The sequence below is a fragment of the Zonotrichia leucophrys genome, chromosome 1, assembly GCF_028769735.1.
Source record: "Zonotrichia leucophrys gambelii isolate GWCS_2022_RI chromosome 1, RI_Zleu_2.0, whole genome shotgun sequence".
Classification (NCBI taxonomy): domain Eukaryota; kingdom Metazoa; phylum Chordata; class Aves; order Passeriformes; family Passerellidae; genus Zonotrichia; species Zonotrichia leucophrys.
In genome coordinates, this window is record NC_088169.1 from 32,540,897 (window position 1) to 32,567,745 (window position 26,849).

General features: G+C 37.0%; 1 protein-coding gene across 1 annotated transcript in view; it reads right to left on the bottom strand.

The window, feature by feature from the left end:
- ATP10A (ATPase phospholipid transporting 10A (putative)) overlaps positions 1–26,849 on the bottom strand; it is a 108,951-nt gene that overhangs the window by 22,189 nt on the left and 59,913 nt on the right. Inside the window, exons 3-10 of the mRNA XM_064711301.1 lie at positions 26,492–26,577; positions 19,986–20,092; positions 19,753–19,884; positions 17,632–17,765; positions 15,786–16,038; positions 6,159–6,376; positions 4,478–4,672; positions 2,441–3,002 (exon numbers count right to left, since the gene is read on the bottom strand). Of these exons, the coding sequence (XP_064567371.1) occupies positions 2,441–3,002; positions 4,478–4,672; positions 6,159–6,376; positions 15,786–16,038; positions 17,632–17,765; positions 19,753–19,884; positions 19,986–20,092; positions 26,492–26,577 (1,687 nt within the window). The remainder of the gene's footprint in view (positions 1–2,440; positions 3,003–4,477; positions 4,673–6,158; positions 6,377–15,785; positions 16,039–17,631; positions 17,766–19,752; positions 19,885–19,985; positions 20,093–26,491; positions 26,578–26,849) is intronic.

Here is a 26,849-nt window from a genome sequence, read left to right on the forward strand (position 1 = left end):
AGATAAAGTGAAAACAATATACTCTTGGGAATCACTTCAAGGCTTTTGGAAATATCTGTTTGCTATCAGAATACACTAGGTTCCACAGTCTTAACTAGATATGCAGGCAGAGCAAATGGAGTCAATCTTTTTAAATTTTGAGGCTCATGACAATTTATACTTTTCTGTAAGACACAAGGAAGCTAAAACATAATACTTCTGCTTCTGATTTCAGGCTGCTTCTCTCATCATATTCTAAAATACTTATTCTTCCAAATAGGAATCTTTGTTTCATGCCATGTGGTGTTTGAGCTGGGAGATTACAGACATGGTGCTGCCTTGGTCCTTCAGTCTAAGGGTAGAAGTTTCAAGACACATGCTTAACTAGTGTACAGTTCACATGTCCCTAAAGCACTAAGAGAGCAAAGACCAAGTTGTGGGATTAGCTGTCGTGTCCATTCACTTTTTAGTCATTTCCTTAAAATGATAAATGACTGAATTCTTGTAGCATTACATCTCCTCTCACACACATGTTCCACCATCACCAGTGAACTGGATAAAACCAATGACAGATCCCACAATACAGATAACAGCCACAGCATAAATCTTTTTAGGCTCCTTCTACATCCATTGACACTAGGATACTTAAGGCAGAGACAGCAAATTCAGTTCCAGGTGTGAAAGATACTCAAGAGAAATGTCAAATGCTTTACAGACCGATCTGCTGAAACATACAGAATTACTGAAGCCAGCAGGGGCTTAAGAGGACTAGAAAAAACAAGGGGAACTGCTTATGGTGTTCTAGTGGCTGCACTTTACATTGCTTGCAAAAGCAAAGCACACCAGAACTCAGAGTTCAATTTGGGCTAAAGAAACCCCAAACAAACAAAAAACCCAAATCAAAACAAAAGACTTCCTGCACGATTTCAGAACCACTTTCAGTTTGCTTCCCTGTAATGATGGTGGAATCTGTATTTGCCCAGCTACAGACACTGCTCATTCCCACAGTGACTTTCAGGAACTCTGCTTCTTCTCTGGCATACATCACCTTTGATGATGTCACCATTTTTAAATTTTCTAACTGGCCTTATGGTTTTTACCTAGGTGGGGCCTAGACTTGCCTGAAATTTCTCTGAAAATTCTGTAATCCATTGAGTCTACTGTGAATAGACATTGTAGCTTTGAACACAGTCTGTTATATGGCGGCAAAAAATTTAAGATCTGGCATAAATTATCTTTTCTTTTCTAAATGTTCAGTTCTCATTCTGAGAAACTCATTTCCAATCATTATTTTCTTGGTATTAGAAATTTTCAGTGCTAGAGATTCTCCATTAGTAGTTTGGAAGGAAAGAAGTTTCCATACATGATCTACATGCCTTCTGTAACATCAGATCTTTAATAGAAAATAATTCATGAATACTTTGTTGTTAGTTAAGGACAAGTTGTTCTTAATTTTTTTTGGCTCAGCTTTGATTTATATGGCTGAAACCAGAAAACTAATGCCAACATTTTTTCTGTGTTTCATTAAACTAAAATTACACAGTGTAAGCCTTTCACAATTGTTTACTCCAACTAATGTCAAAATAACCACAAAGTCAATGCTTTAGTGAAACATGGGAAGTACCTTTAGCACTTTGGGGCTCTGTCCATTCATATTGGGGTAATCTTTAAACACTGCATGAAATTCAGTGTTGAAAATACAGTAAATTAGACGCAAACTGATTAATGCAAAGTGAAACCCATGAGTTTCCTTTAACTTCTGAAAACTTACAGGATTCTTCTTGAAACCAATTGATTACAATTAGCTATTTAAAGTTGCCCCTGCTTCCTAGGACATTTGGGTGCTCAAGAATTCTCCATGCTTTAGGGAAGTTCCATGTTCACAGCTACATGTCTGTTTCTTGATAGTCAATTATGTATTTGTAGCCAAGATTTCTTGTCTGAACAGCATCTCTCTGTCTTTTGCCACAACCTTTCTGTTTTGATGGCTGATTGATTCACACTGCCCTTTAGCAGCATAGTTAAACATGAAAAAATGTGCTGCTTAATGCAACATATTTCAGCAAATGGATGTAAGGACTCACAAATGAAACAAAGGGAAATAGGAATAAAAAGTACTTCAGTTTCATATAAAATATTGAACTGTCCAAGCATTGCCAGGCAGGTTTTTCTAAAGAAATGTAAATTGCTTTGTCTGAGTTGTAAGAAATTCCTTTAAAATAAAGCTTGCAAGTAGAAGATCTTCTACAGAAATTATCTTCATTCTTGTGAAGTAAGGAACCAGTAATTTGTTACAGAAAATTTGCAATAATTACAAAGTATTATAAAAGAAGAGTAATGGTTGCCATTCTACAAAATTAAAAGCATGCAAATCTACTTGCTAGACAAGGCATTAAGATATTATGAGATCTTCAGCAATTGAGTGGCTCCCAACCCCCTCAAAGGTAAGTAAGAGGTGTACCTGAAGAGCAGGGGAGAAGAAGATCCATAACAACTGAATCTGCTCCTTTAGTGTAAACATTTATTTCATCTGTGAGAGGATGCCTGACCACTACTGACATCCTCTTCCTGACGGAGTCAAAGCCCAACGTATGTAATACTTCAAAGTTTAAGGTTCCCAGGTGAGGTAGCTCCACTGATACCTGGTCAGACAGCCTTCCAACCAGAGAACAGTTATATGCCCTTGCTGCATAGACGAGAGCAGCTTCATCCGGACTCTCTGCTTCATAACGGAGTTCTCCTTCCTCAGGTGCGCCCCCCAAAGCTGTCCTGCCTTGCTGGGAGCTGTAGCCATTGTTATTCATCTGTGCAGAGTATGCCAGCTTCTCTTCCAGTTTTAATAAAGTGCTATCCGTAGATGTAGATGAAAGCGTGCTCAGACCAAATCTGTGCATTGATTTGCTTGTAGCTAGACTAGAGGAACTGCTGCTGTTAGATCCGGAGGTCAAGCGACTTGGAGTGAATCTTCGTATGAAGTCTTCAATGGTTTTTACTGGAGATTTTAGTTCAAATCGGTCTCTAACCTTGAGATGAAGAAAAGCCACCAATGAACAAATGCCAAAGAAAAGTTGAACAAGAATTCTGACACTGATAGTCAGTCTAAGCATCTCCAACTAAAGAGTACAATTTCTTTGAGGACAAAAAGTAATGGTATTTGTATTTTGAGAAACAAAAGTAAATGGGCAACACTGATATAAGAACAACAAAAAACTCACTAGAACTTCAGAATTATACCTGTGTGTGAAAGCACATATGTTTGTATTAAAACAGTTTTTTCTTCTTTCACCTCTTCAGCTACGACGAATGGACAGTCTACCAATGTTGCACCATCACCATCAGCAGTGCATACTAGAAGCTACCATTAGTATGAACTTGTCATCCTTCATGCATATTCAGAGAAGGTAGTGAAAGAAAAGTTAATGCAGTATTTTTCTATTGAGCAGGGTGGTATCTTGCAGAAGTAAAGTTTAATGAGAATATGCCAACGTTGAAAATATTCTCAAAAGACACATGTTGCGACAAGTAATTTCCCCCGTCGCTTTCAGCATTGAAGCATTTTGCTTCAGACTTACCATTCATCTCAGTTCACACAAATCTGTTCTAAAGATACAGTAGCAACACTAGTAATAGCATATTCATAGTAATATATATTACATTATTGTATAACAGTGTAGCATTCCTGAAACAGCCAAACTGAGTATTTCTCCAAATGTTTCCTTGGCACAAAGCCACATCATTTTGCAGACTAGTTCACTTTTTATTCCAATCTGGAACAGAAGCAAAGCGCAGAATTTTCTCCAAAATGGAAATTCCAGCTGCTGGCGAGCTTTAATATTACATTCCATTATAGTTTTGTCTTACAGATCATCTTGGGAATGCATTCTTGAAAGTCTCATTCATCAATTACACTAGTTAAAGGCCAATTTAAGCCCTAACGATCATTATTTCTCATAATGAGCTTAAGATGCATCTTTTACATAATTTGAAAGTTTTAAGTGATGTTTTTCAGGTATATTTCTCTTTTTAAACTTTTAAAAAGGGTCTCATCATTTTCTTAATTTAATCCATATATATGAAATATTTATTCACTGACAGCTTATATCCCTTTCTGGTAAGTTTTGCACATTCACAAATTAGTTTCCACACATGCTTACATATTTATGCTTATTAAATTAATAAATTACAAGAAATCTGGAGAGTTTCAGAGGTATCCTGAAACTGTCAATGAAAGAATATCTTGTCATGGAGGCAAGTGAAATAGCTGACACACTCCATTCAGCTAATGCATTATTAAACTCACTCAGTTCTACAAGTCATCACCACCCTAGCTGTTTCTCAGTAGAACAGGAGGTTTTCATTTCCCTAGCTTACCAGAGATAATTTAGTCATTGGCAATAATTAATTTGATAATTTAGTATCAAGGCAAATATAATAATTTGATAATTTAGTATCAAGGCAAAAGAAGCCTGAACTCTTTTCTCCTTTTTCTTTAACTTACCTTCTGTCGGGGCTGATTAGGTGCAGTAACCACGACTGTGTTACAAATAGTCAAAGCTATGAAGAAGTCGAAAACGTCGCACAGTTCTGGACTCAGATGGGACAACGGCTGTTCGTGGCTCCTCATGACCTCCAGATGCTTTGCACATTCATTCACCTTTTCTAACAACCTAGGGTCAGGTGTGATGTCCTTCTCCTAGTAACAAATACCAGTGATTAATATCTGTGCTTCTACATTTCCAAAGCAGCAACATGCAAAGCATCCAAATTAAAGCAGCAACATTAAAGCATCCAAAGCAGTGTCAATATCAAGAGTTTTGGGGTGGCCTTACACCACAGAGTAGAGGTGGAGAGAACTGTAACACACCCATTCTAGACAATAAACAGTTAACAATGAGCCTACTGGTAGAAATGATGTGAAATATTTATAGCAGCAATATTTATCTACTTTGGAGGTAGTGGAAAGGAAGAGAGTTACATCCTAATTTTCCTCCCTCTTTCCTGTTTAATTCAAGGCATTTATTATCTAATACTAAAGTATGGCACACTGCAGAGACCAGAGGTGTGGAAAAAATAGACAGCAATGACATTTAAAGTTTGGTTTTACATCAGCACAAGAAAATAAAACCATCTTCAATTGTTTCTTAGAGAACAACAACCATTCACACATTTGAAGTTAATTCATGAGGGTTTTTTACATTGAAACATTGAGCCCTTTCAAGTCTATTTCATCAGTATTTTCCACTTATTTAATATAATTCTTGTCAGAGCAAACTCCAGTATTTTGTATCACAGAGGGAGGCAAGGATACAAAAGATTAAAAGATAAACTGATCTAAGCCTCTTTTCTCAGTAGAATATTATCTCTTGATGCTCAGCAGCTGATGAATATGAGCAACCAAAGAACTCCATGTATAAAATCTGCAGCTTGGAATTTTATCAAAAGAGCTTACTCTTCTTGAATGAAATTAAGAAATTCACCAGTGCAAAAAGCATCTTTCTTTGTCTATATTTGTAATTTGCTTTAAGGGTGAATTTTTGTCAACAGTGCAACAATGCAAAATCCCTCTCTCCTCTCATTACCTTTTAGCTGATGTAAAACTTAGAGTCACAGCAGTATAAAATAAACCAAATGAAGTTGTAAGGACATAAAGTCACCAACATTTTGAAATGTAAAGACGTTTAGTTTTCAAAATACAACACATGCAGTCGACTGATAACTACTGAAACACACTAAAAATTATGCTATGGTGTATGTCAACAGTGTCTAACAATTGTAATACATGGTGTCCACCCCAGCACTTGATAGTTTTAAAATTCTCTGACAAAACAGAAAATAATTTGCATATGCAAACAATTCAAGTCCTTGACCTCAATGTTATTCTGAGCTTCTGTAGATAAAAGGAAGACATGCATTTTCTTTCCAAACTCAAATCATAACTCAAACCAATGTTTCGGATTGTCTTTACCTTCAGCTTTTTTGTGCAGACAAGGCATTTAGATAAGATCTATGCCAACACTTCATTGTTTTTGCACAAACAGCTGTGACTACAGAAGGAAAACACCAAGATGAAATCTATAAAGAGTCACACAATATGCTATGGATTTCTTTGCCTTTTTCTTTCCAAGACATGGCTCTATTACAAGATACAGGACACTGTGCATTTAGTTCTCATGAATTACCATTGGGCTGCTGAATGCAGTGTGCTTCGAGAGTATGCTGGCTCTTTTTGCTTCAGCTCTGCTCCCCGTGCGCCGATGGGTTTTGGTGCTCTGGCTCCTGTGAATCACTTTGATGCTCTGATGGCTGCAGATACTGTCCCGCTGGGACAGAGTTCCTCCTTTTGGGGCTGCCTCTTCTTCTTCTGAATCAGGTTCTTGGTACATTGCTAAGCGTTTGGCTATCAGTAAAAAAAAAAAAGAGGGACAAATGTTGCATATGTTAAAAGTGGCTTAGAAAGAGGGAGAGGGACATGGTGACTTTTTTTCAGGTGATCTGATTTTATATTATGCTGTGCTTTCTCAGTAATAATCTCCATTACCAGGAGATATAGTGTAGTCTTAACTGAATGGTAGTATCTAATGGAGGATGCAGATAACATAACTAGAAATGTAACACAATGCACTGTCTCCCTTATCATCACATTCTCTCTGAAAGGCAGTTAGATTATGCAGTAATTCAGTGCATCCCTGAAGACTATTCTCCAGCTCTGCCTGATGAAATCAACCAAATAATTTGGTCTTCACTTGAAATCTGAGTAGGAAATAAACAATCCAGAAATTTTTCATGTCATTTCCGACACAACTTCCAATTAAGTATTTTCCAGCCAAAATGCCACATCTACTGAGTACCAGTTACTGACACCTGAAATGTACCCAGAACACCACACCTACAGAGCACTACTGGTTTTGTTTTACATGCAGAGATGAGGTACAGACAGCATTAAAGCCTTGCTTAAGCTCAGGGCCATTTGCTGCAGAGTGGAGACATGAACCTAAATTCTAGCCTAGTGTCAAAACCACTGTGGAGCCTGTGCCTTCTTCTCTGCATGACAGGACAATGCTGCATGCAGTATGAAAAGCAGGGGAACCTCACCTACTGCAACACTTGTTCCTATCACCATCTGCTGCAGTGACCAATTCCTGGTTTACACAGAATGAGTTTTTCCAAATGATATATTTTAGATGAATACTTCCTCAGTGAAGAATCCAACCAAGCCAGTTAATGCCAGAAAACAATTCTGGCAGTTGGATATAGAGAAATCAAAAAGGAAACAGAAAGCAAAGGTGTGAAACAGCTGTGGAATCCCACCCCTCTAATGACAGGCTGTACAAAAGCCTGTTGTACAGGCTATATACAAAAATATGTACAACATATTTTTTCATTCCTAAAGACCATGGACATTTAGTGTCTGGGTGATTCATTAGGCAGGCAAATGCCACTCTAACAGCTATCTATTTATTCCTTCATTATGTATTCATTTAAAAGTTTTTCATTATGCTTCCAAAATAATCCACACCATACAGTACAAGTTACATACTTGTGGCTCAGTTTGTTTCGGTTCTCCAGTGTAACAAATTAGATTTTCCTAATAGCAAATGATAAATCACGAGCATGTAAGTTAATTATTCAGGCCTTTAACAAACAAAGAAATTATTTCAAAATACTTCCTGAGAATAATCTTGCATTTTATAGGGTGAGTTTGGCACACGATTGCTTTTAATGTAGCTAGCTTTACAAACAAAGAAAAACCCACCCTCACTATCCACTGCAATTTCCAAACATGTTTTAGCTGTCAAAAAGCAGCTGGAGGAGTTGAAAGCAGACCACACACAGTACATGGTGATAGCTCTATCACTACAGGATTATGCATCAGAGGTTTTTTCAACTCCATTTGAAACACGTATAGGCTTTGTCTGAAATCCAGGAAATGGGAGTTTCTCAGTCCTGGCTGTGTCTGCTCACCTGGTCACTGCTCTAACTCTGTGCCCAAGGATGCAACTCTTCCACTGCACTCTGGCTCCTCCTGGCAAAAAATTCAGACCATGGATGTAGAGTGGACCATAGCACATTTGGAGACAGAACTTCTGCCCTGCAACTTGAATAGAGCTCTGCAGCCCAGGTCCTGAGGCTGATGTGAATGACTGGGGAGTCTCCTTCATTAGCATTACTTGGTGGGATACATGTTCCTCTGTGTCATGTGGCAGCAAAGAGGTTGAGCGACATCATGTTCACTGCTGTGTAGGCAGCTGCTCCTTGAGGCACACAGCTTCCAAGAGAATACCACAGCCCTGCTGCCTTTTCCTTTCAGGACCTGCCTAGTTCTCTGATTTGTATTACAGAACCTACAGGACAGCTCAAAGAATTAGGGAGGCCACTGGTCTCCCTGGCCCTTTTGTTGCATGGTAATGAGCTACAAGTAAATGAAGTTCAAAATCAGCCTCAAGCAGAGCTGGTGCCACATATGGACATGGCCACTCTCAGGAAAAGCATAAGAAAAGTTTGGATTTGCCACAGGGATAATATTTTCACTATAGATGCTGGACATTTGAATGCTAGAGAGAAATCTGAGCTGCTTCTTGTCATAACAGGTAACATCCCTTGACAGGGAAAGAGATGTTACAATTACTTCAGCTTTGCAAAATGTGCCACTTAGTTGGTCCAACTCGCTTATAAGCAGAGGTTTTTTTAAAAAGGATACATTTTCTTTAATAATCACACCTACTTTAGGTTTCTGCTCTGAAAATATGTCTTGAGATATAAGACCTCAAAGATCCTGAAATGAATGTAATTTTATTCCCTGTATAAAAACCCTATGGTTAAGCAGAGAATGCATTTCATGTACAATACATTTATGGCGGTATACAATATCTCTGGATTCCTCATTGCTCTTTCTTCTATTACATCCAAACATATTTTGTTTATTCAACATAGCAAAAGCTGTTCCCTAATGCAGCAGTTTATTTATTAGCATTACACTGATAGTGTGGTTCTTTTTAGTCTCTATAATAATAGCTATCTCTTGCTCCCTATACAGGTTTTATTGTAACACATCCATTTAATTGTCCTTGCCCCTGAGAAAAAGGAGGAAAAGGGAAAGTAGGAACAAGACTAGAATCTCATTTAACCAAATCAAATGCAATTCTTTTGATACAAATGGTGTTATTTCAGTTTATACCAAGGGAAACCTGACAGCAACAACAAAAAACAAGCCTGAGCACCTTTAAACATTTTCTCAAGTGCAGTCTTACACATTATGCAGCAAGAATGAAAGAGTTTAAAGAAATAATGAAGTGCGGTTCAATCGTTATGCTATGGCTGAGGTTCACACTGCTTCAGCTGCACAGTGTGTGCCTCTCTGGGAACATGCTGTTCTCTCCACCCACTCAGCTCCTTCCAATTGAGAACCTTTTCCTGTGAACATTATAACCTGAGAGACATTGTTGTGGGATACTTTTCAGTTTCAGCACTAAAAATTGATGGCCTTGATCGTTTTTTCTATCCAGTTTCTTATTAAGGGCAAAGACACAAACAACTTTGGTAACAAAGCAATGCAATTTATGAAAGTCAGATTGCACTATCCTGTACTCCACTTTATATTTATGACACAAAGAAGAAACAACAGTTAATACTTATTCCATTAACCTTCTTTTATCTTTCATAAGACTGCAGAAGCTATAAATAAAACTCCTGTAATAGCTGCCAAGTATTGAGAAGAGAAATTCTTTATCTTCTTGAAGATAAATTCTTTAATTTTAAAAATCCTTTTCTGTAATTTCATTTTTATTTTGGGTTTTTTTTCTGTTTTACCTTCCATGCCATATATGCTCTATGACAAGGAGCCCATTTCTCAGGCTGACAGAGACTGTTGCCACACAGCCAGATGTTCCACTAACTTGAAATGTGAGATTGGGAACCTGTAAAGAATTTCCCTTCAAGCAGCATGAAACTGCAGACCCCTCAAGCCAGGATACTTAAGCTGTCTCATTGTGTGGGCACTATTTCACCATGGAAAAATTCCATTTTGCTTCAAACCAGTCAATAAGGCTGCTACTGAACTGTCACGAAGTAAATCTGTATGTGCAGCACTTACACCATCACACCCCCTTATTTACTTATTATTTTATAAGTGCAAGTTTATTTCACTCTGAAGTTCACTCTAGTGTCTACGTAAAGATCGAGAGAAGCAGCTAGAATGCTGTAAATTTGTACAAGTTGGCTAACATAATCTTAATTTATTTTGCTAGAACTTGCCCATAAGAGTAAGCCTTGAGATAAGAAAGCACCAAGATTTCCCTTCCTTTAACCTTTTGACATTCCCAGGGGCTTAATAACTGTAAGTCCTTTATTAAGAACCCTTTACTCAGAAACTGAGATGATTCCTTTTTTTCTTGAGATTTTTCAGAGAAAATGTCAGTGTAGGTATATAGTTGGAGAGAAGTAGAGAAGTAGTACTTGTCTCTAGGGATGAGTTATTCTGTCTTTTATAGGATTTAAAGTGGGGCACTCACTCCCTATGTACTGAGTTCTACATCTGCTCATACTGGCTCTCTTCTTAGTTAACAATTAGAAATTTTTAAAAAGCAGTAAGAAAGGTAGAAAGAAACTACAAAAAAGTTACAGAGAATGCCTGAAGCACCCAGTTCTGCTAAAGATTTTCAGCTTTCCAGGAAAGGCTAGATGGACTATCCTGATTTCTGAAGCTTGTCAGATGTTAAAGGTGGCAAATGAGAAATCCCTTTGGAAGCAACCACTGCATTTATGGAGAAGGTTTTTCAATTTCTATATCATAAAGAAAAAATAATTCCCTAATATGGCTGGACTATGCAAGCTATGTTCTCATGACTGCACACAAAAAGAGTGAGAAAATTCTACTACAAAACAGCCCCCGAAGTAGGAAAGATTTTTTTAACATAATGTATTTTCCTATAAAAATTAGTTGCTATCCAACCTTCATCAAGAAAAATTGGACAGCAGTAAGAAACTCATTCTCTCTCAGATTTAGTGATTGAGAAACTTTGTTAAACAAGAGAAAATCACTGAGGTTTTTATCATCTACCTTCATTTCCATAAAATTCTCTTATTGTTATGTTGTCTATAGTTTTTTCAGTCATTGGAAGGAAAGGCGAGGAATTCAAAGAATGAAAAATTCAGGTTTTTCAGATTTGTGTGGTTGTATTCATGGAGATTCAATTTGTGTTTTGTCAACAGCTTCATACAACGGGTAGCTAAAACTAGAAAAACAGAGATCACATCCCATAGGCAAGAGGGTGATTAATGCAGCATTTGGAAAACAACTACGACAAATGTCAGGCCAAGACCATCTGGTTGTAGCTAAATCATGTAAGGACTTTCAGAAGCACAGTGGGCTTTTGGACACCTACTGTCTCTGGGATTAGCAGGCAGACTTGGGGCATGGCCAGCTCTAAGAATTGTTAGGAGCTGCCTCCTAGTCTGAAAGAAGAGTGCTGGTATGGTCATGTGATTTGACATATAGGGAAACAACACATTTTCTCCTTTTTTTTATGCTAACATGTTTTGGGCTAGAAGGTACTACTGATTGGAAGAGTAATTCTGGCATTTAAGCAGAGTATAGTGCCAATGGGCATTCTGTAAATACCCAAGACACTTATGAATGGGAAAATCATTCTTCTACATGGAGTGGTCCATGGCATACCCTGCTCCTAAATTAACACTCTGCCAGCCAAGAAGAACCTTTGGAGAAGATAGTATCATACAGACAGGAGGTGGGAATTTTCTCTGTCTGTACAGAGAATTCTACACCACAGAGAAATAGCTACGATGGTACTGGAGAACCATCATAGATGTCTAAAAAAACCCCGATAAATTACATCCCAGAAATGTTTAATTTTCTCCAGTAACTGTAAACTTATCAGATTACTATCCTTCATGCAAATATCAGCAATCAGGCAACTAGTATCCCATCCTTGTGAATACAGTCTCCACAGAAACTTAATGTGCAGTGCAAATTCCCATAGTTTGATCCAAATCAGTGCATAATCCACCACCAAAATACTGTAAATTACCTCAACAGTGATGGGTATTTCATAGTGCTTCCATCATGGAACTATTATTACATATGCTACATTCCTGGATTCCTCTTCAGTGCTAAGCTTTTGCATAGCAGAACCTATGAGTAATACTTTGTATTACCTCCAGCTGATTCTGTCTCACACTAGTGCAATTTATTGCCCTCCATTATTTATGCTTTTGTCACCTCTTGTCTAGACTATAACAATGCAATACTCCTAGGCAAAGCGCCATCCAGCAGTCATAAGAAACTTGGAGCTTATAGAGAATTCTGGAGGAAAACGTTTTCTCCAGAACATTCATGAAAACCTGCTTCCCATGCCTAAAAATGTATTAAGTCTCACTCAGGGTTTCTGTTTTTATGTTAAAGCATGTAAGAATTGCTTCAACTCTGCACAAGGTCCACATAAACCTCTGTGATGAAAATCATAATTAACACGTCCATGTCTGATGCAAAACAGAACTCTCCCTCATAATCATAAAGCTCACCTTTCACATGGGGAATTTATACAGCTTTGTGGTATGAATTTACAAGGAAAAAAAAGGATAGTCCCACCACTCAAGAAAAAGACATGCTGCCTCAAGTATGCCAAACTGAACACAGCATAGCATATACCTTTAAAGTAGCTCCCAACCCCCCAGAATTGTGTACTGCATGGGTAGGGAGAGGAAGAAGGGGAAAGATCAATCTACATGTCAGGGAACTCGTGCATTGCTTAATGCACTCCCAAAGTGCAAGGAACTGAGATATGACAATGTCAAATGCAGTATAGTAACAAGTAGAACAGAAAAAAATGGGATAATTTCTCATAACTCTGAATAAATTTTAGGGAGAAGAGCTTATAAAGCAGCATAGAGAAAATTTATGATGGCTATTCACAATCTGTTGGTTGAGTAATTAGCAGATATGCAGTAGTCCTAGATTATGCAGAAAAAAAATCCTTTAAAAGAGAATAAGAGTTCAAAAGTTCAGAAATTTCAGACCTCAATTTGCCAGTGTAGACATTACTCTCCTGCTCTGTGTGTGTGCATGGCTTAGCCCAAGAACATAGGGCCTCCAACTGACTTCAGTGGAAAACCTGCCAGAAAATCTTGCCATGGGAAAAAAAGTCTACTACATCTTAACCTTGCTCTTGGATATGGCTGAATGGTGCTGTTATAACTGAAATTTCTCTCCTAAAATTTATGCCTGAGGCAAACGTCTGGCATGACAAATTTGAAAGAATAGTTAAAAGTTTTGTCCAGCTATCCAAAACTGAAAACAGGATCTTATCATGAGCAGGGTCAAACAACTGGAATGACAGGCACTGCTACCCCACCATAGCAGAAAAACAACTTAAATGAAAGAGCTCAGAGCACGGTTATTTCCATCCTTAGACATCTACTTTTACAGTGGAAAATGACCTGTTATTGGCAGCTTTTGCATCCTTAACCATGTACAATAATTTTAAATTAACTTCTTCATATAGAGTGCTACTCAAAGTTTGATTCCAAGAAATAAACCACTGTGCAGAAAAAAAACCAACTTGGATATGTGAAGATGTAGTGTCATCTTTGAAACAGATCAAAAAAAGCAAAAGCATTTTACTTGATTTTCTAGCATATATGGCAGACTCAGATCACTCTCTAAGTGAAAGATTTTAGAATTTTCTATTTCACTAAATGTTCAGAAAAACCTGAGGTGCAGAGCAGGATGGCATCAGTTATAATGTATACAGGAAATTCAGATACTCTGGTATAAGACATAGAAAAGTGGCTGACAAATAATTTGCAAGTAAGCACACAGCAATGAAATGTTGTTGATGCACACCCTAAAACCAGAAAGAGCTGTGACAGACATTTTATCATACCTAAACAAGAAGGCTTCAGCAGCAGAAAAGATAACAGATGGTTATAAAATCAAACTGCAGAATAGAGCTAACAAAATACTTGAATGAAGCACAGTATTTATTATGGTATTTATACTGATTGTAGAGAACAAAATAAATAGAAACTATCACAATTTATATAAAGAATTATAGAGAAAGACCTATTTTCACTTGGAGGGAAAATAACAAAAGAATAAAATGCTGTGTAAATGTTCTGTGTCAATTTAAAAATTATATTTGTCCGAAATTTTATACTGACTGGAGTTATAATGAAGCCCAAACAAAGCCATAGGTGAAAAGAAGGACTGAAAAAAATCAATCAGTTTATGTATCTGACACTTTTGTTTGTACTTGCATTCACTCTGTTTTCTTTAACTTTTATATTGTAATCTGGAACCATAAGAGGAAAGCATGCCCAAAGATAGATTTCTCTTAAATTCACTAAATCTGAAGAAAAAAGATCTGAACATTCAATATTCAAACTTAAGGGCCTGAGTTCAGCTGACATATCATCAGATGATACCAAGCTCATAAAAATACCTTTTCTGAACTGTTTTAATTGGCAATAACATCATTCTTGAGAGGAAAAGAACACTCTCTGAAATCAGTATAAACAAGCAAACAATCAGTGGAAGAGAAGAAGCAAAAAGGAATGAATTATCAAGAGTGTCACAAGCAGATTTAGAAATCCAGTAACATTCTCTAAGTTCTAATTCTTTTCTCATTCTTACATACTGTACAGAGGTAGAAAGTCACAGGTTCTCCTTCAGTCCTTTCTGTAACACTTGTAACACTTACCCAAAGGTCTAGTTTCTTGGAAAAAAAATGTGCCTTCAATGTAAGGTCTCAGTACTGCTTTAAAATAGAAGAAAAAAAAGAACAATCCACTACTTCAAAATATCTTTTTCCTGTTTAAGATCTTGTCATCTTTCTAAAGCATGTTTTAGAGTTCCCAGTCTATTTTGATTCTTTATCTTATTCTGTATCTTATTTGTGAGCTGAAATTCTCTAGTGTTCTTTGAGAAAACTTCCTAATCAGAGATCTTTATGTGTTGTGTAGAATAAGAAACTTATTTTTTGCAAACAAGAAAATTGTAGTTGTCAATATTTTCTTGCATATAGAATATGATTTGAAGAGTTAAGATCTGTTCTTTCAAAAATTATAATGACAGCATGTTAGAGAAAAATAGCACAAACTACAAACATCATAAAATAGGAAATTCTAATTTTAAAAGGATGAAGAAATAACACAGGGATGACAGCTCTCACATTGCCTTGTGAAAAATACTAATCTTTTACTGTTTTAAGAGGCTGATACTTGAATGTGGATATTCCCTCCACTGCACTGTTCATAGAGCAAACATACCTGACACAGACACTTTTCACACAGGAGCACTGAAAAGACTCTGACAAAAGTAACATAAAATATGCAATTCTATCCAATTATGTTTCTTGTTAATATGAAAACTGGTATCTTTGCATTTATTTCTCAGTACAGAATAATGTTATTGCAGGTATTCAATCGGACACTAATATGGCTGCATGCTTTAAAGCGTTATTTTACACTGTATACTTAAACACACCAAAAAAGTGGGATACCAGCAGCACCATTCGATTTTCTTACATCAGCCATGCACTCAAGTGCTCTATTACATCAGGAGCTAAAGCCAGAAGCTTTAAATGTCTCAACAACATAGTGTAGATATTACAGAACACTCTGGTAAGACTGTCATTGCTAGCTGAACACAGCCATCGAGTTACACTGATCTGACAACAGCTGTTAAATTTCTTTTGTTTTCCTTTTTGATTTAAGATTACAGCAGCATTAATGACTACTCCAGTTTGAACCAAAGTACAACTGTTAGATAGAAAACGTGACCATGAGCTCACCGTTATCATCATGGGAATACTCTATTCCAGAAACAGTACATCTTCGGAAAACCATCTTGTTTTCTGTCAGTGTCCCAGTCTTGTCTGAAAAGATAAACTGCACCTGACCCAAGTCTTCTGTGATATTTAAAGCTCGGCACTGCAGCTGAGAGTCTGTTTCTTCATCATATAAATCTTTATCTTGATGAATAAAGTATACTTGGCAGATTTTAACTATTTCAATAGATACATACAAAGAAATTGGAATCAGAACCTAGAGAACACAAAAGAAAAGAATTAGGAGGAAACAAAAGCAAGAACACAATTATTAAAGCTAATTAATTTGGTACTAGATTGGAACATAAAGAGGGTATGTACTTTAAACATTTATTCTAAACTTATTATCGTGTTTAAAGAGTTTATTTACTGTGTTAGATGACGAAAACCTATGGTGAATTGCAGAGCTGGAATGCATTATTATGTCTAGAAAACTGATTATCAAAACATGGACAGAAGCAAATATTTCTTAGGCTAATAAGCTGAGCTTTAAACTAGTTGGGGAAGGAAGAGAAAAAAAAATCCCAACCCAAATCAGACCATACAATCAGAATACTGTAGATGTGAAAGGACTGAATAAAATTGTTCTGCATAATTTACAAATTCACAAATTCACTTTGCAGGAATACAAGAAACAAAGTGAGAAATGTTAATCTTTTCATAGGAACAATATCTTTGGCCTTGACTTTTGTACTGCAAATTATTTGAATGAAGATCACATTTTATAAGTGCTGAAGAAGGAGAGATGAAAATATTTTCAACTGTTTCTTGAGGATTGTCAAAACTACATAAAATATCTAATTTTTACATGAGCTTTTCTCTGCAGATTTTTTTCAGGATAGAAATGCCTGACTGCATACATTGTTTAGTTTTCTGAATTAGATACGTGGGAGAAATTATAGCATGGCTGTGGGTGGTGAATGTGGTCATTTAAACAAAAACTACAGTGAAATGTAGGTGTTTAAAGAAATCAGTGGTGAATTTTCTTAACCAGTATCATAACTCAATCCCTCAGGGTACAAATTATTTTTACAGTCTTTTTCATTCCCTTTTATAAACAAGTTGCTGCCTCCAGTAAAGCAACCTCCTCCAGTGTCCCACTAGGCAAACTTCCATATATCTCAGTGACATGAGGATCTTTTACTTCTCTGAAATTAACCACCTCTACCATTCAAGATGTTTCTCCTAGGGACCAAGAAACTTTTAACATAGTTTGTTACCTGGCTGACATAAGGTTTTGCTAAGACAAATACATGTGAAAAGCTGTTAAAAAGTATAAAATTTATTTGCATAGCAGAACACTGTACCCCAAGTGGCATCCTCAGTCTTTGAGGTGCTGTTCTGCAGTAGTTAGATAGGAAGACTAAAGCTTGTTTTCTGGTTCATGGGGTTGTTACTCCCCAGGTGCAGGACCCTGCACTTGCCTTTGCTGAATTTCAGGCACTCCTCCTCTGAGCATCTCTCCAGCCTGCCAAGGTTCTTCTGAAGGGCTGCACAGCCCTCTGGGGTATTGGCCACTCCTCCCAGCTTGGTGACAGTGAACTTGCTGAGGAGGCATCTGCCCTTCATACAAGTTATTGGTGAGTAAGTTAAACAACCCTGGGCCCAGTATTGAACCTTGGGGGACATCAGTAGTGACAGGCCTCCAAATAGACCCTGTGCTACTGATTACAACCCTCTGGGATCTTTTTAGTGCTTGATTAGCTTCTTACATGCCTTCGTGGTGAAATGAGTACTACGTATATTGCACATATGTAACTTTATTGCAGCCGACTAGGAAGAGAGGTGACACCAAGTACAACTTGATTACCTGGAACACTATGATCATTGTCAGAAATAAATACACTGAAGCTAAAACAGGTGACAAATATTTGCCATCGGGCCCTGGAACATCAAAAATTGGTTTCTTCTTCTCACCATACTGCCATACCCATAGACCATGACCTGCAGAAAAATTGGACGAGAGAAAAAAGCAAATTAACTCCAAGCAAAAAGGCTTCTGGTATGACTTTGTTCTTAAGAGTTATGTGGGAAATTGTTATTTGTTTTCAAATATTCTGCATGACTTCTGAAAAATGCCCCAAAGACATGGGTTTTTCTTCCTTGGGATTTGGAATTTGAGAAAGGGCTTTGGCTGTCCTTAAGCCATGCAAGACTAATTTCTCATAACTTTATCTAAATAAAGTGAGCTGTCTAGTCTAAATTAGTAGTTTAGACTGTTTCTGTCATCACCAAAGAAAACGACACGTTTTCAGAAAAAGATCTATTTCAATGATATGCTGTGTGTTAAAATGAAAGGACTCAACTGACTGGACTAGATATATGTACCAGTCAGCTATCAGTAAACTAGCTTTAGAAGAAACTTTAATTTCACTGTGCAAATTATATCCACCACATGCATAGAACTAATGAAATAACAGTATCAACAGAGTCAATATCATGGAAGCTGAGGAATGAAGAGCAAAAGAAATTACATGTTGTGCTCAAAATGTTTTCTTTTTTTAATTGACTGTGCTGATAGATAAATAAATATAAGATTTTTATTGTTTTGGGAAAATTACATTCTTGGTAGAGAGACAGAATGTTGCCTTTTTAAGTATAGCACTAAGATTTAAAATCCTAAAATCCCTAAAATGGTATGCCTGATGTTTTTAAGGCGTAAAAAACAAAGAAGAATTCTTCTGCAACAAAAAGCATTCAAACTATCACTATATAGTGAAAATTTTTCTGATTATGAAAATCAGAAATAAAGGACAAAGGTCTACTATAAAAATAATCTTCTGTAAATCATCCTTTGACAAGATCCTTTACATATTGATGCATAAACCCAGTACTGAGTGCTTGAAAAATGAAAACACATAAGTGAGCACATTATTTTGTTCCTATCCTATCAATATGAGATCACACACATGATGTCTTTATCGATGTATATATTTTTATTCTTGAGAGCAAAAATAGAAAGCTCCACACTGAGAATGACCTACATTAAGGTTTGTTTTATAAATGTCCTTATATTTTCGAAAGAATTAAGTGTTATATCTCCAGTTATACTTTATAGACAGAAGGTAGAAATGGCCTCATTTCTACAGAGCACCAGGCAACTCAAAGGGTTGGAGCAAATTTATTTCCAGCTGTTTGCGGCTGTCAGCACCGCGAGCAGTTTGCTCCGGCCCTCTGCTGGCGGCTCCCAGCCCTGTAGCAGACGGGACAGAGGGGAAGGTGCACTTGTCACCTACTGAGTGCCACCTCGGGGAGCCCCAGCAAGGCTGAAGCCACTCACAGGGGACACCCGCTGCTGCTGCTGCTGCTCTGGGGACACCGCACAGGGCGCACTGGCAGGGGGGACAGCTGCAGGCAGCCTCACCACGACACTTCAGCCCTGAGAACTGGGCTCCCCAACATTGAAACTCTACAAAAATGGGTCATGAACTCAGTGGAAACAAATAAGCTGGCTGGTTCACAACTGGAAATATTCATCTTTAAGCATTTAACAATACCTGGAAAAAGGCACAAAGAGATATATTACAGTGGCATAAGATTGTTATTAAACTACACCATGGTTGTTAAGAAACATTCTGGTGTTTATGCCACATGACTCACATGCAAACATTACAGAACACACAAATATTAAGGAAATGGAATTCACATGCCGTATATAATTTTTTTTTGTGCCAAATGTAAAACTCAATTCTTTCTCACAAATGAACAGAAGAAAGGCCTGAGGAGACATAACCTGAACTGCAGCATTTCCTTAAACACTCCCAGAAATTTAGAGAGTATTTTAATTTTTGACAAAAATAAGTATGGAGACAGCTTTATGGATTTTATGTGTTGGCAGACGTATGTTTTTGATAAATCTACGTGCATGAATCCCAAGACAGTGTAATATTTAACTTAAATAGCAGTGTTTCTACTAGTGAAGAGCACTTACCAATGGCAGAAAACAGACACATGATTAGAAGTATGAGGACACACCAAAGGACATCGGCATTCATCTGCCTTTCCAGCTTACTGCGCTTGTAACGTGGTCCATTATTATTTAACAAGGCTTTGGTCTCATGCCCTGCAGAAAGAATTGCACCAAACATGTCATATGGACCTTGGCTATTATTTTATAGCTATAAAAAGGTGGTATGTCCTGTAAGACAGAAAAGCAGCTCTTACCTGCATAGATTACTATTCCTGCAACTTCTTCTGTGTTTCTAACGGTACATCCACGTAACAAAAGATTCTCTTTGAACAGTCCATCCTTTTTTCCACTTCTATGAATACTACAGAAAATTTAAAAACAGAACAAAATACAGCATGTCTTGTTACATCATACCTGTAATATAACAAGCCCAAGATCTTCAGCGTTTAAGAAGTTTTTCAATTTGATGGCAAAATATTTCATTGGATCCTCCTCCTGGGAAGGTTCTCTGTTGGATTTTGAAAACTGAGATTACTTACCCAAGGATCCCTGACATGCATCAGCCCAGCTGGAGCAGCACCAGTTGCTGTTGGATATACAAATGTCCTGGACAAATGCTCACTAGAGATACGTGGGCCAAATCAACAGCATGTGTGCAGCCTAGCTAATGCTTGGAAAATGCACTGGACTTCCTGTGCATGTGTAAACTGACTGAGCAATCACAGTTAATCCAGTCCACCTAAAGGCAGCTGTGTACTGGATAGAATTAACCCACTACTCACATGTGCTTACTAAAGAAATCCTAGAAAGCAATATGGTGAAATTGGGAAATGACTGTGCTTCACAAGTAGTGTTACTAAGGAAGATGTGCCAGGGGTAAGACACATCAGTTCAGTGAAAAGAAAAGGAAAAGTATTCCGTGTTTTTATTCCATGTATCAGTGAGAACATGAGAAATTATTTTCAGAACTGTCTTACCAACTATCTAAAAATGGCCTGCACCCTGAGGATTCTTGTTGACTAACACCAAAACACAGGAGAAAAATGGAATGAAGTCACATTTCTACTACAACTTATTATCTGTTGGGCATGGACTGAGTGGAATTTCAGTGACAGAGAAATACAGAAAATAGCCTTATGAGAATTAACAGGGAAATGCTAAAAAAAAATAGTAATTAAAAGTTAGAATTTTTACTATGTAAAAAAGACAAATCAAATAATAATTTAAAACTAATTTTAAATGAATAGTTTCATTTTGTCAACTGAAGTACCCCAATGCCAGACTAAAGCAAGTCTGGACTGTTTAAATGTTGCCCTCACTTTCAGACCATCAAAACCATCACACTTTCAATATGCTACACTAAAATTAACATTGTGCTGCTGGAACACCAAATCTTACATCTACCTGGATTTGAGCATTTAAATCCTCTGTACCCTGAAATCTGCAAACTGGCTTAAAATTGTCCTTTTTATGTAAAGGTGGAGTTCTTTTTATTTGCTTCCTATTTTCTAAGCCTTCACATCTGGGTTATATATATATGCTTTTCCCTGTTAGGTACTTCTCTTTTTCTAAATGAGGACCAAAATTGTAATTGAAGTACATACTTCTAGGATCTCAGGCCTAGGAACTACACCAAATATACTGAGATTTGTAAGAAGAAAAGCTTCACATTGGTGAGTTCTCTGTACTTGTCCCAGTCTAGTAGGACTGCTTGCAGAATAATCTGTAATGCTGGTTATGCTACATAACCTCAACAGTCAATGCTTTTAGTGAGCAGAATGTACCTGTGTGTATATACACACATATATACAGCCTTTTTTACTTCAGTACAATATATCACACCCCCCCCCTTTGCACAAAATATATACATATATATTGAAAGTATTGGTGCTTCAACAAATATGCTTAGCCTTTCTCTGCAGGGATGGAGAACAAGCATTTGCTTTGACTACTGAGCTAGCAGCTGCACTGATAACATCTGACTAGAGGCCAGAAACAGAGAAAGAAAGAAGTGGATAACACCAAATTTGCAATTCTGACATGAAAGTCAAAGGTGGTTTTTTAGTCAGGAGACAACTTCCCCTGCTCAGCCCATCCTCCCTTTCAGTCTCAGACAGAACAGAGCTTTTACTTCTGTTCTTTTCAGCAAACCTCCTTAACCCACTGTCTCACCTTTTGCCAAAACAGCATCAGCTGGGGGGCTGCCCAACATCCCTCTGGCAGAATGTCAGTAGGTGTAAATTTGTCTGTGCTTGAACTATGGGAAATAATTTCTTAATGATTCCATACTGTCAAAATTACACTGCTACCAGGATTCTGTCATTCCTCTGATTTTTAAGGCTAAATTCTGCATTAGGTTTTCTTATAAATCATGAGAATGTCTGAATTTCCAATAAAATCTTCAAATGACAGTTATGATTCCTGTTAATAAATGAGATTTTGTAGAGATCAACCTTCCTAAGTGGTCCTTGCTCTGGCTTATAGTTTTATAACTTTCGCTAGTTTTTTACACTTCACAGTAACAGTGGACTGTGCAAGGTATATTGCACATGGAAAACTTCATATACAATTACTTGTATATTTATTCTATAAAATGATATATTTGTTCTTACTATCTTAGCTTACAAAACAACTCCAAAACAATTGTGCAACATCTGACGTTAACCTGTAGGTGTTAAACCCCAATCTACCGCCCTCACCCACAGGCTCAGCCTTTTTAGCACATCTCATCCTTACATGCATTTGGTACTGCTTTTTACTTTTCCATATCCAAATGAAGTCAGAGAACTCAACTGTTGCTCCCCAGACCTTTAGAAAATATGGATGAAATCAAAATCTGGAAGAAAAAAACCAGCAGAGGCTGGAGGAAACTCATCATTTGCCTCTTGTCTACAGTCACTCCCAGTGACTCAGTACCACAACATACACATAAAACAGTTGGGCACTGATGATAAAAGGAAGGAAAAATTGCAGACGTGAAGGTCTAGATTAAAAAAATAATGAAAACTAGAGTTAGATAAAACTGCTCACTTTGATAACAAACCTGCCAATTGTAAACTTTGGTTTGAGAGACAGCCTAGTTCCTATTTCTAGCCCTGTAGAGTTATAAACCTCAAGCCTGTTAAAAAGGCTGAAGAGTCTGTTTTCCCCTTTCTGGATTTTGGCCAATGTAAGTTACAGGCAAAGAAGGAAAAATTTCTCCGTCATTCTTTAGAACAGTGTCTGGCTGAAGCCACTCAGATGCTTGGAATGCAAAGGCTAAGCCGTGAGGAAATGCACTGGCAAGTGTGGGTGCAATGCTCTTTTTCTCTGCAATTTCTCACATGGATGACACTGCAAAAATGTGGTATGTTCACATCTAAAATAAAAATGCACCACAAATTAGGAGAAGTGGGCAGATCATTTGCAGTTAACTACTATTACGCTACAGTACTCTGAAAGTCTTTATACAGAAGTAAGCCTCTGGTTTAATACAGCAATGCAAAAATTAGCTCACTTCAGCTTTCTATTGTTTCTATTCAGCTTTCTAACAGTTTCAACTTGTTACTTATGTGTCTTGTTAACTTACTTGTTAACTTATGTGTCTACCAGTATTAAATAACAAGGTAACCAATGATAACTGTATTCAAAAGAGAGTATTTTCTTTCAAATTTTGGTTTATCAAGTGTCTTACAAAGAAAATGGTAGAGCTGGCATTACTTTCCAAGGCTTGACACTCCCAAAGAAAATATTCAACAATCTTAAACATGATATCAGTTAACATTACCAGTCAGAAAATTCCTGACTCTCAATTGATGCAAATCAGTCTAGGTTGCTTTGGGCTTTTATTGCACGATTGGATCTGTTACTATAGCCATTAAAGAGACATCACTATAGATTTATATTTGTTTTTTCTTTAAAAAGTTGTAACATGGTTTTCTATTAATTTGGTTTTGTTACATTATGACAACCTTTCAAATAGAAATACACACATGTATTCATCTCCTTCTTCTTCTTACAACTCCAAGCTATACTTATTTTGGTATGATCAGATAAAATTTTATGTTCTTGTCTAAGAATAAAATTATTATTTTCAAAAAGCTGAAAAGTCAGATTCCCAATTACAACTTCTCTTTTTCCCTTGCCCATATACACACAAAAAGGTACAAACAAGATTTTAAAGCAAATATTTCTATTTTTGGAACCTGGAATTGGATTTTTGAATGTTTGCCATGCATACTGTACATAATCTGGCTAGACACATATGGGCAGGAGGCATGTTAGGTTTTGTTCTATTCCTCTTACACAGAATATGTTTATAGGGGAAATAAAAGTGAGGGGATGTGCTTGGGTTATTTGGGGGTGCAGAAACTGTGAAAGAATTAAAGTAAGCACCTGAATAGAACTGGTAGTCTGCCTGTGCATCTGCACACCCCAAGTTGTACAATGCAGATTGTGCCAACACATCTGAAGAATTCAGATGCAGTAATGTGCATGTACACATTTTCAGATACAGGATAGGGCTAGGCCCATCTCAGTGCATTTTGCAGTTATATTTTTTTTTTTCATTGTAATTTCTGCTTTTATCCTGGCCTGCCTCTGCTACATTGGCTACCTATAGTGATTTTGTTTCAGGAAAACTGTAGGGAACAGAATTTTTTACATGTTTACAGCATACACACATATTTCTATTTCCTGAAAGATTTGTCAGCACAGACATTAAAACCAAAGACCACATTTCATACAGGAAAAAAAATCTGAATCAAAACTGGAAACCTACTAAGTAGTCAAAATGTCTAGGAAAATTTGGTAGTAATGTTTCAGCACAGCTTTTACATACGGATTGGTTGAAAGTCTATTATTTCACGGGATTCCTATTTAATATTTTGGTATCATTTCAGTTGAGCTATTATTGGCTGGTAGCTATTTGATCCATTACTTCAAGCAGCAGCTACCAGTAAAATTTTGAACAAGAATTAAGATCTGAGTTTGACATGACAATGCCATGTTTCAATTTAGATGTGTTAATTGCTATTCATCTTGTTAATGTATTATTTGAAATAGACTCCTGATTCCATTATACTAATGAAGGAACTCTAAAAAGTGTGGGGGGGAAGCCTTCTTCTGTGATAAATTAAGGGACTGAGAATTTATTTGTTGAGGGGTTGCTCCCCACTCTCTAATTCTAATGGCCCATGGGCCTTTAGCTGTAAATCTCTTGGAACATAGCTGATGAGAGCTGGAAATCACCTGATGCTTTCTGCCAGATTCAAAATTTGTGTCAAAACAAATTCACATCATTTGTGAAACTACAAAATACAAAGAAGATTAAATATAATCAATACTAAACAATAGGCATCAAAAAGATAATACCATGTTTTCTGCTATGTAATTCAAATGGTTCTGTAACTTACATGCCACAGCCTTTTCCACATGGAGTAAACAAGTAAATATATAATGGAAGAAAAATTTATGCATATTTTCTACAGTATACTGCTCAATATTTTGGGGACTAAGATTCACACATAAAGTGCGCTAGAAAAGCTCCAAACTTTCCATTTCCATATCTGGAAATGGCATGTCTACAGTAGAGCAGGCTCTCTATTACACACCCTCATGCAGTAATGTCTAATACTAAACTTTTTTCTTCACATGAACTGTAGAGCTTTGTGCTGCTAAATAAAGGAACACATTTTCCCACACTACAACTTGATGTAGTTTAAAGAAACTGTCCTGATTTACACCAGTTGACAGTACATCCTACACAATCTGTGACATCTGAGAGTAGTAACTATGGTGGTAAATGGCATCACTATAAAAAAACTCCCCAAGCTCCAGCAATTTACCTTGTGACATTTACACAATTTAATACTGCTTATCATTCCTAATCAACATGGGTGATAAATCACTGTATTTGAAATGGAATTAGTGTCAGTTTAACTGTCATCATTAAAATTTGGGCAGAAATTATGTATCCTGGGCTCTCACTCTCCACAAGGTTAACAGACTGTAGAAAATAAGTCATGCAAGAGTGAATTTCCTAAGCCACCACAATCAACATACCCTTACACTACAGACCAGGCTACATAGGAAGCAAATCCTAAAACTTTTGCACATCCTAAACCATTTGTTCTTGCACATCCTAAAATATTTGTTTCTGAGCAGGACTGACAGGCAAGAGATGAGCACTCTGTTAAAGTAGTGCTGTTTATTTAGAATTAAGTCAAGTGAGCATAGGTGATGTGGTAGTGTACAGGCATACCCATTGTGTGAGCCAATCATTTCATTTTATCTGAATGATAAGAAAGGAATAGTGCCATAGCTGGAGAAATATCAGTTTTGCCTTCTGATTTTCCTCAATGACACAAGTATTAAAAGAAACATGCAAAAGACCCATCTTCATGAAAGTGTACAACTGATTGTGCTTGTTTGTTGCCTCTCTTGGACTTGTTATCTATTTCTTCCCATTTCCAGATGGGCTTTTTTGATCCATGGAGGAAAAGGAGAAGAGTGCCTGTAAATGCAGTGCTTCATACATTCATTTCTGTAGTGTAAGCTGACTGAAGGTAGCAAATAAATCCATCCCAAGTAATGGAAATATGAGGTTCCCATCTCACCTTGAAGACAGGAACCTCTAAAAGAGCCTTAAATATGCAGCCCTGTTTAGACATGATGATGATGCAACTTACAGAAGACAGAGCAAAGCAAACAAGCATTTGTTTTATTCCATATTAGAGAAAAGGAGTGTATTATAGTGAAAGATACTATATGAAATACTCACATGTAACCTCGAAACCTACTTAAGTCATTGTTTGGCTTCTCACATTCAATCACACTGGTGAACTTCAAGGGGTCAAATTCTGAGTCCTGGAATAATAAGAGTGTTCATTATTTACAGCAAAGACATGAAAATTATATTCAAAATAACTTGCTTTTCTAATTTTTGTAATATGATAAAGTCCATTTTTTTTCCCCAAAGGCAATGAAAGCAAAGATGCAGACCACTGGCACTGAAAATCAAAGGGACCTGAGGAAAAAAATTCCAAAGATGACTCCCAAAATCTCCCAGACAAGGATCGCTTCTGTTCTGCAACTGGAATGTAGCAAATGATTTTGATCTGCAGTGGAAAAATGAAATT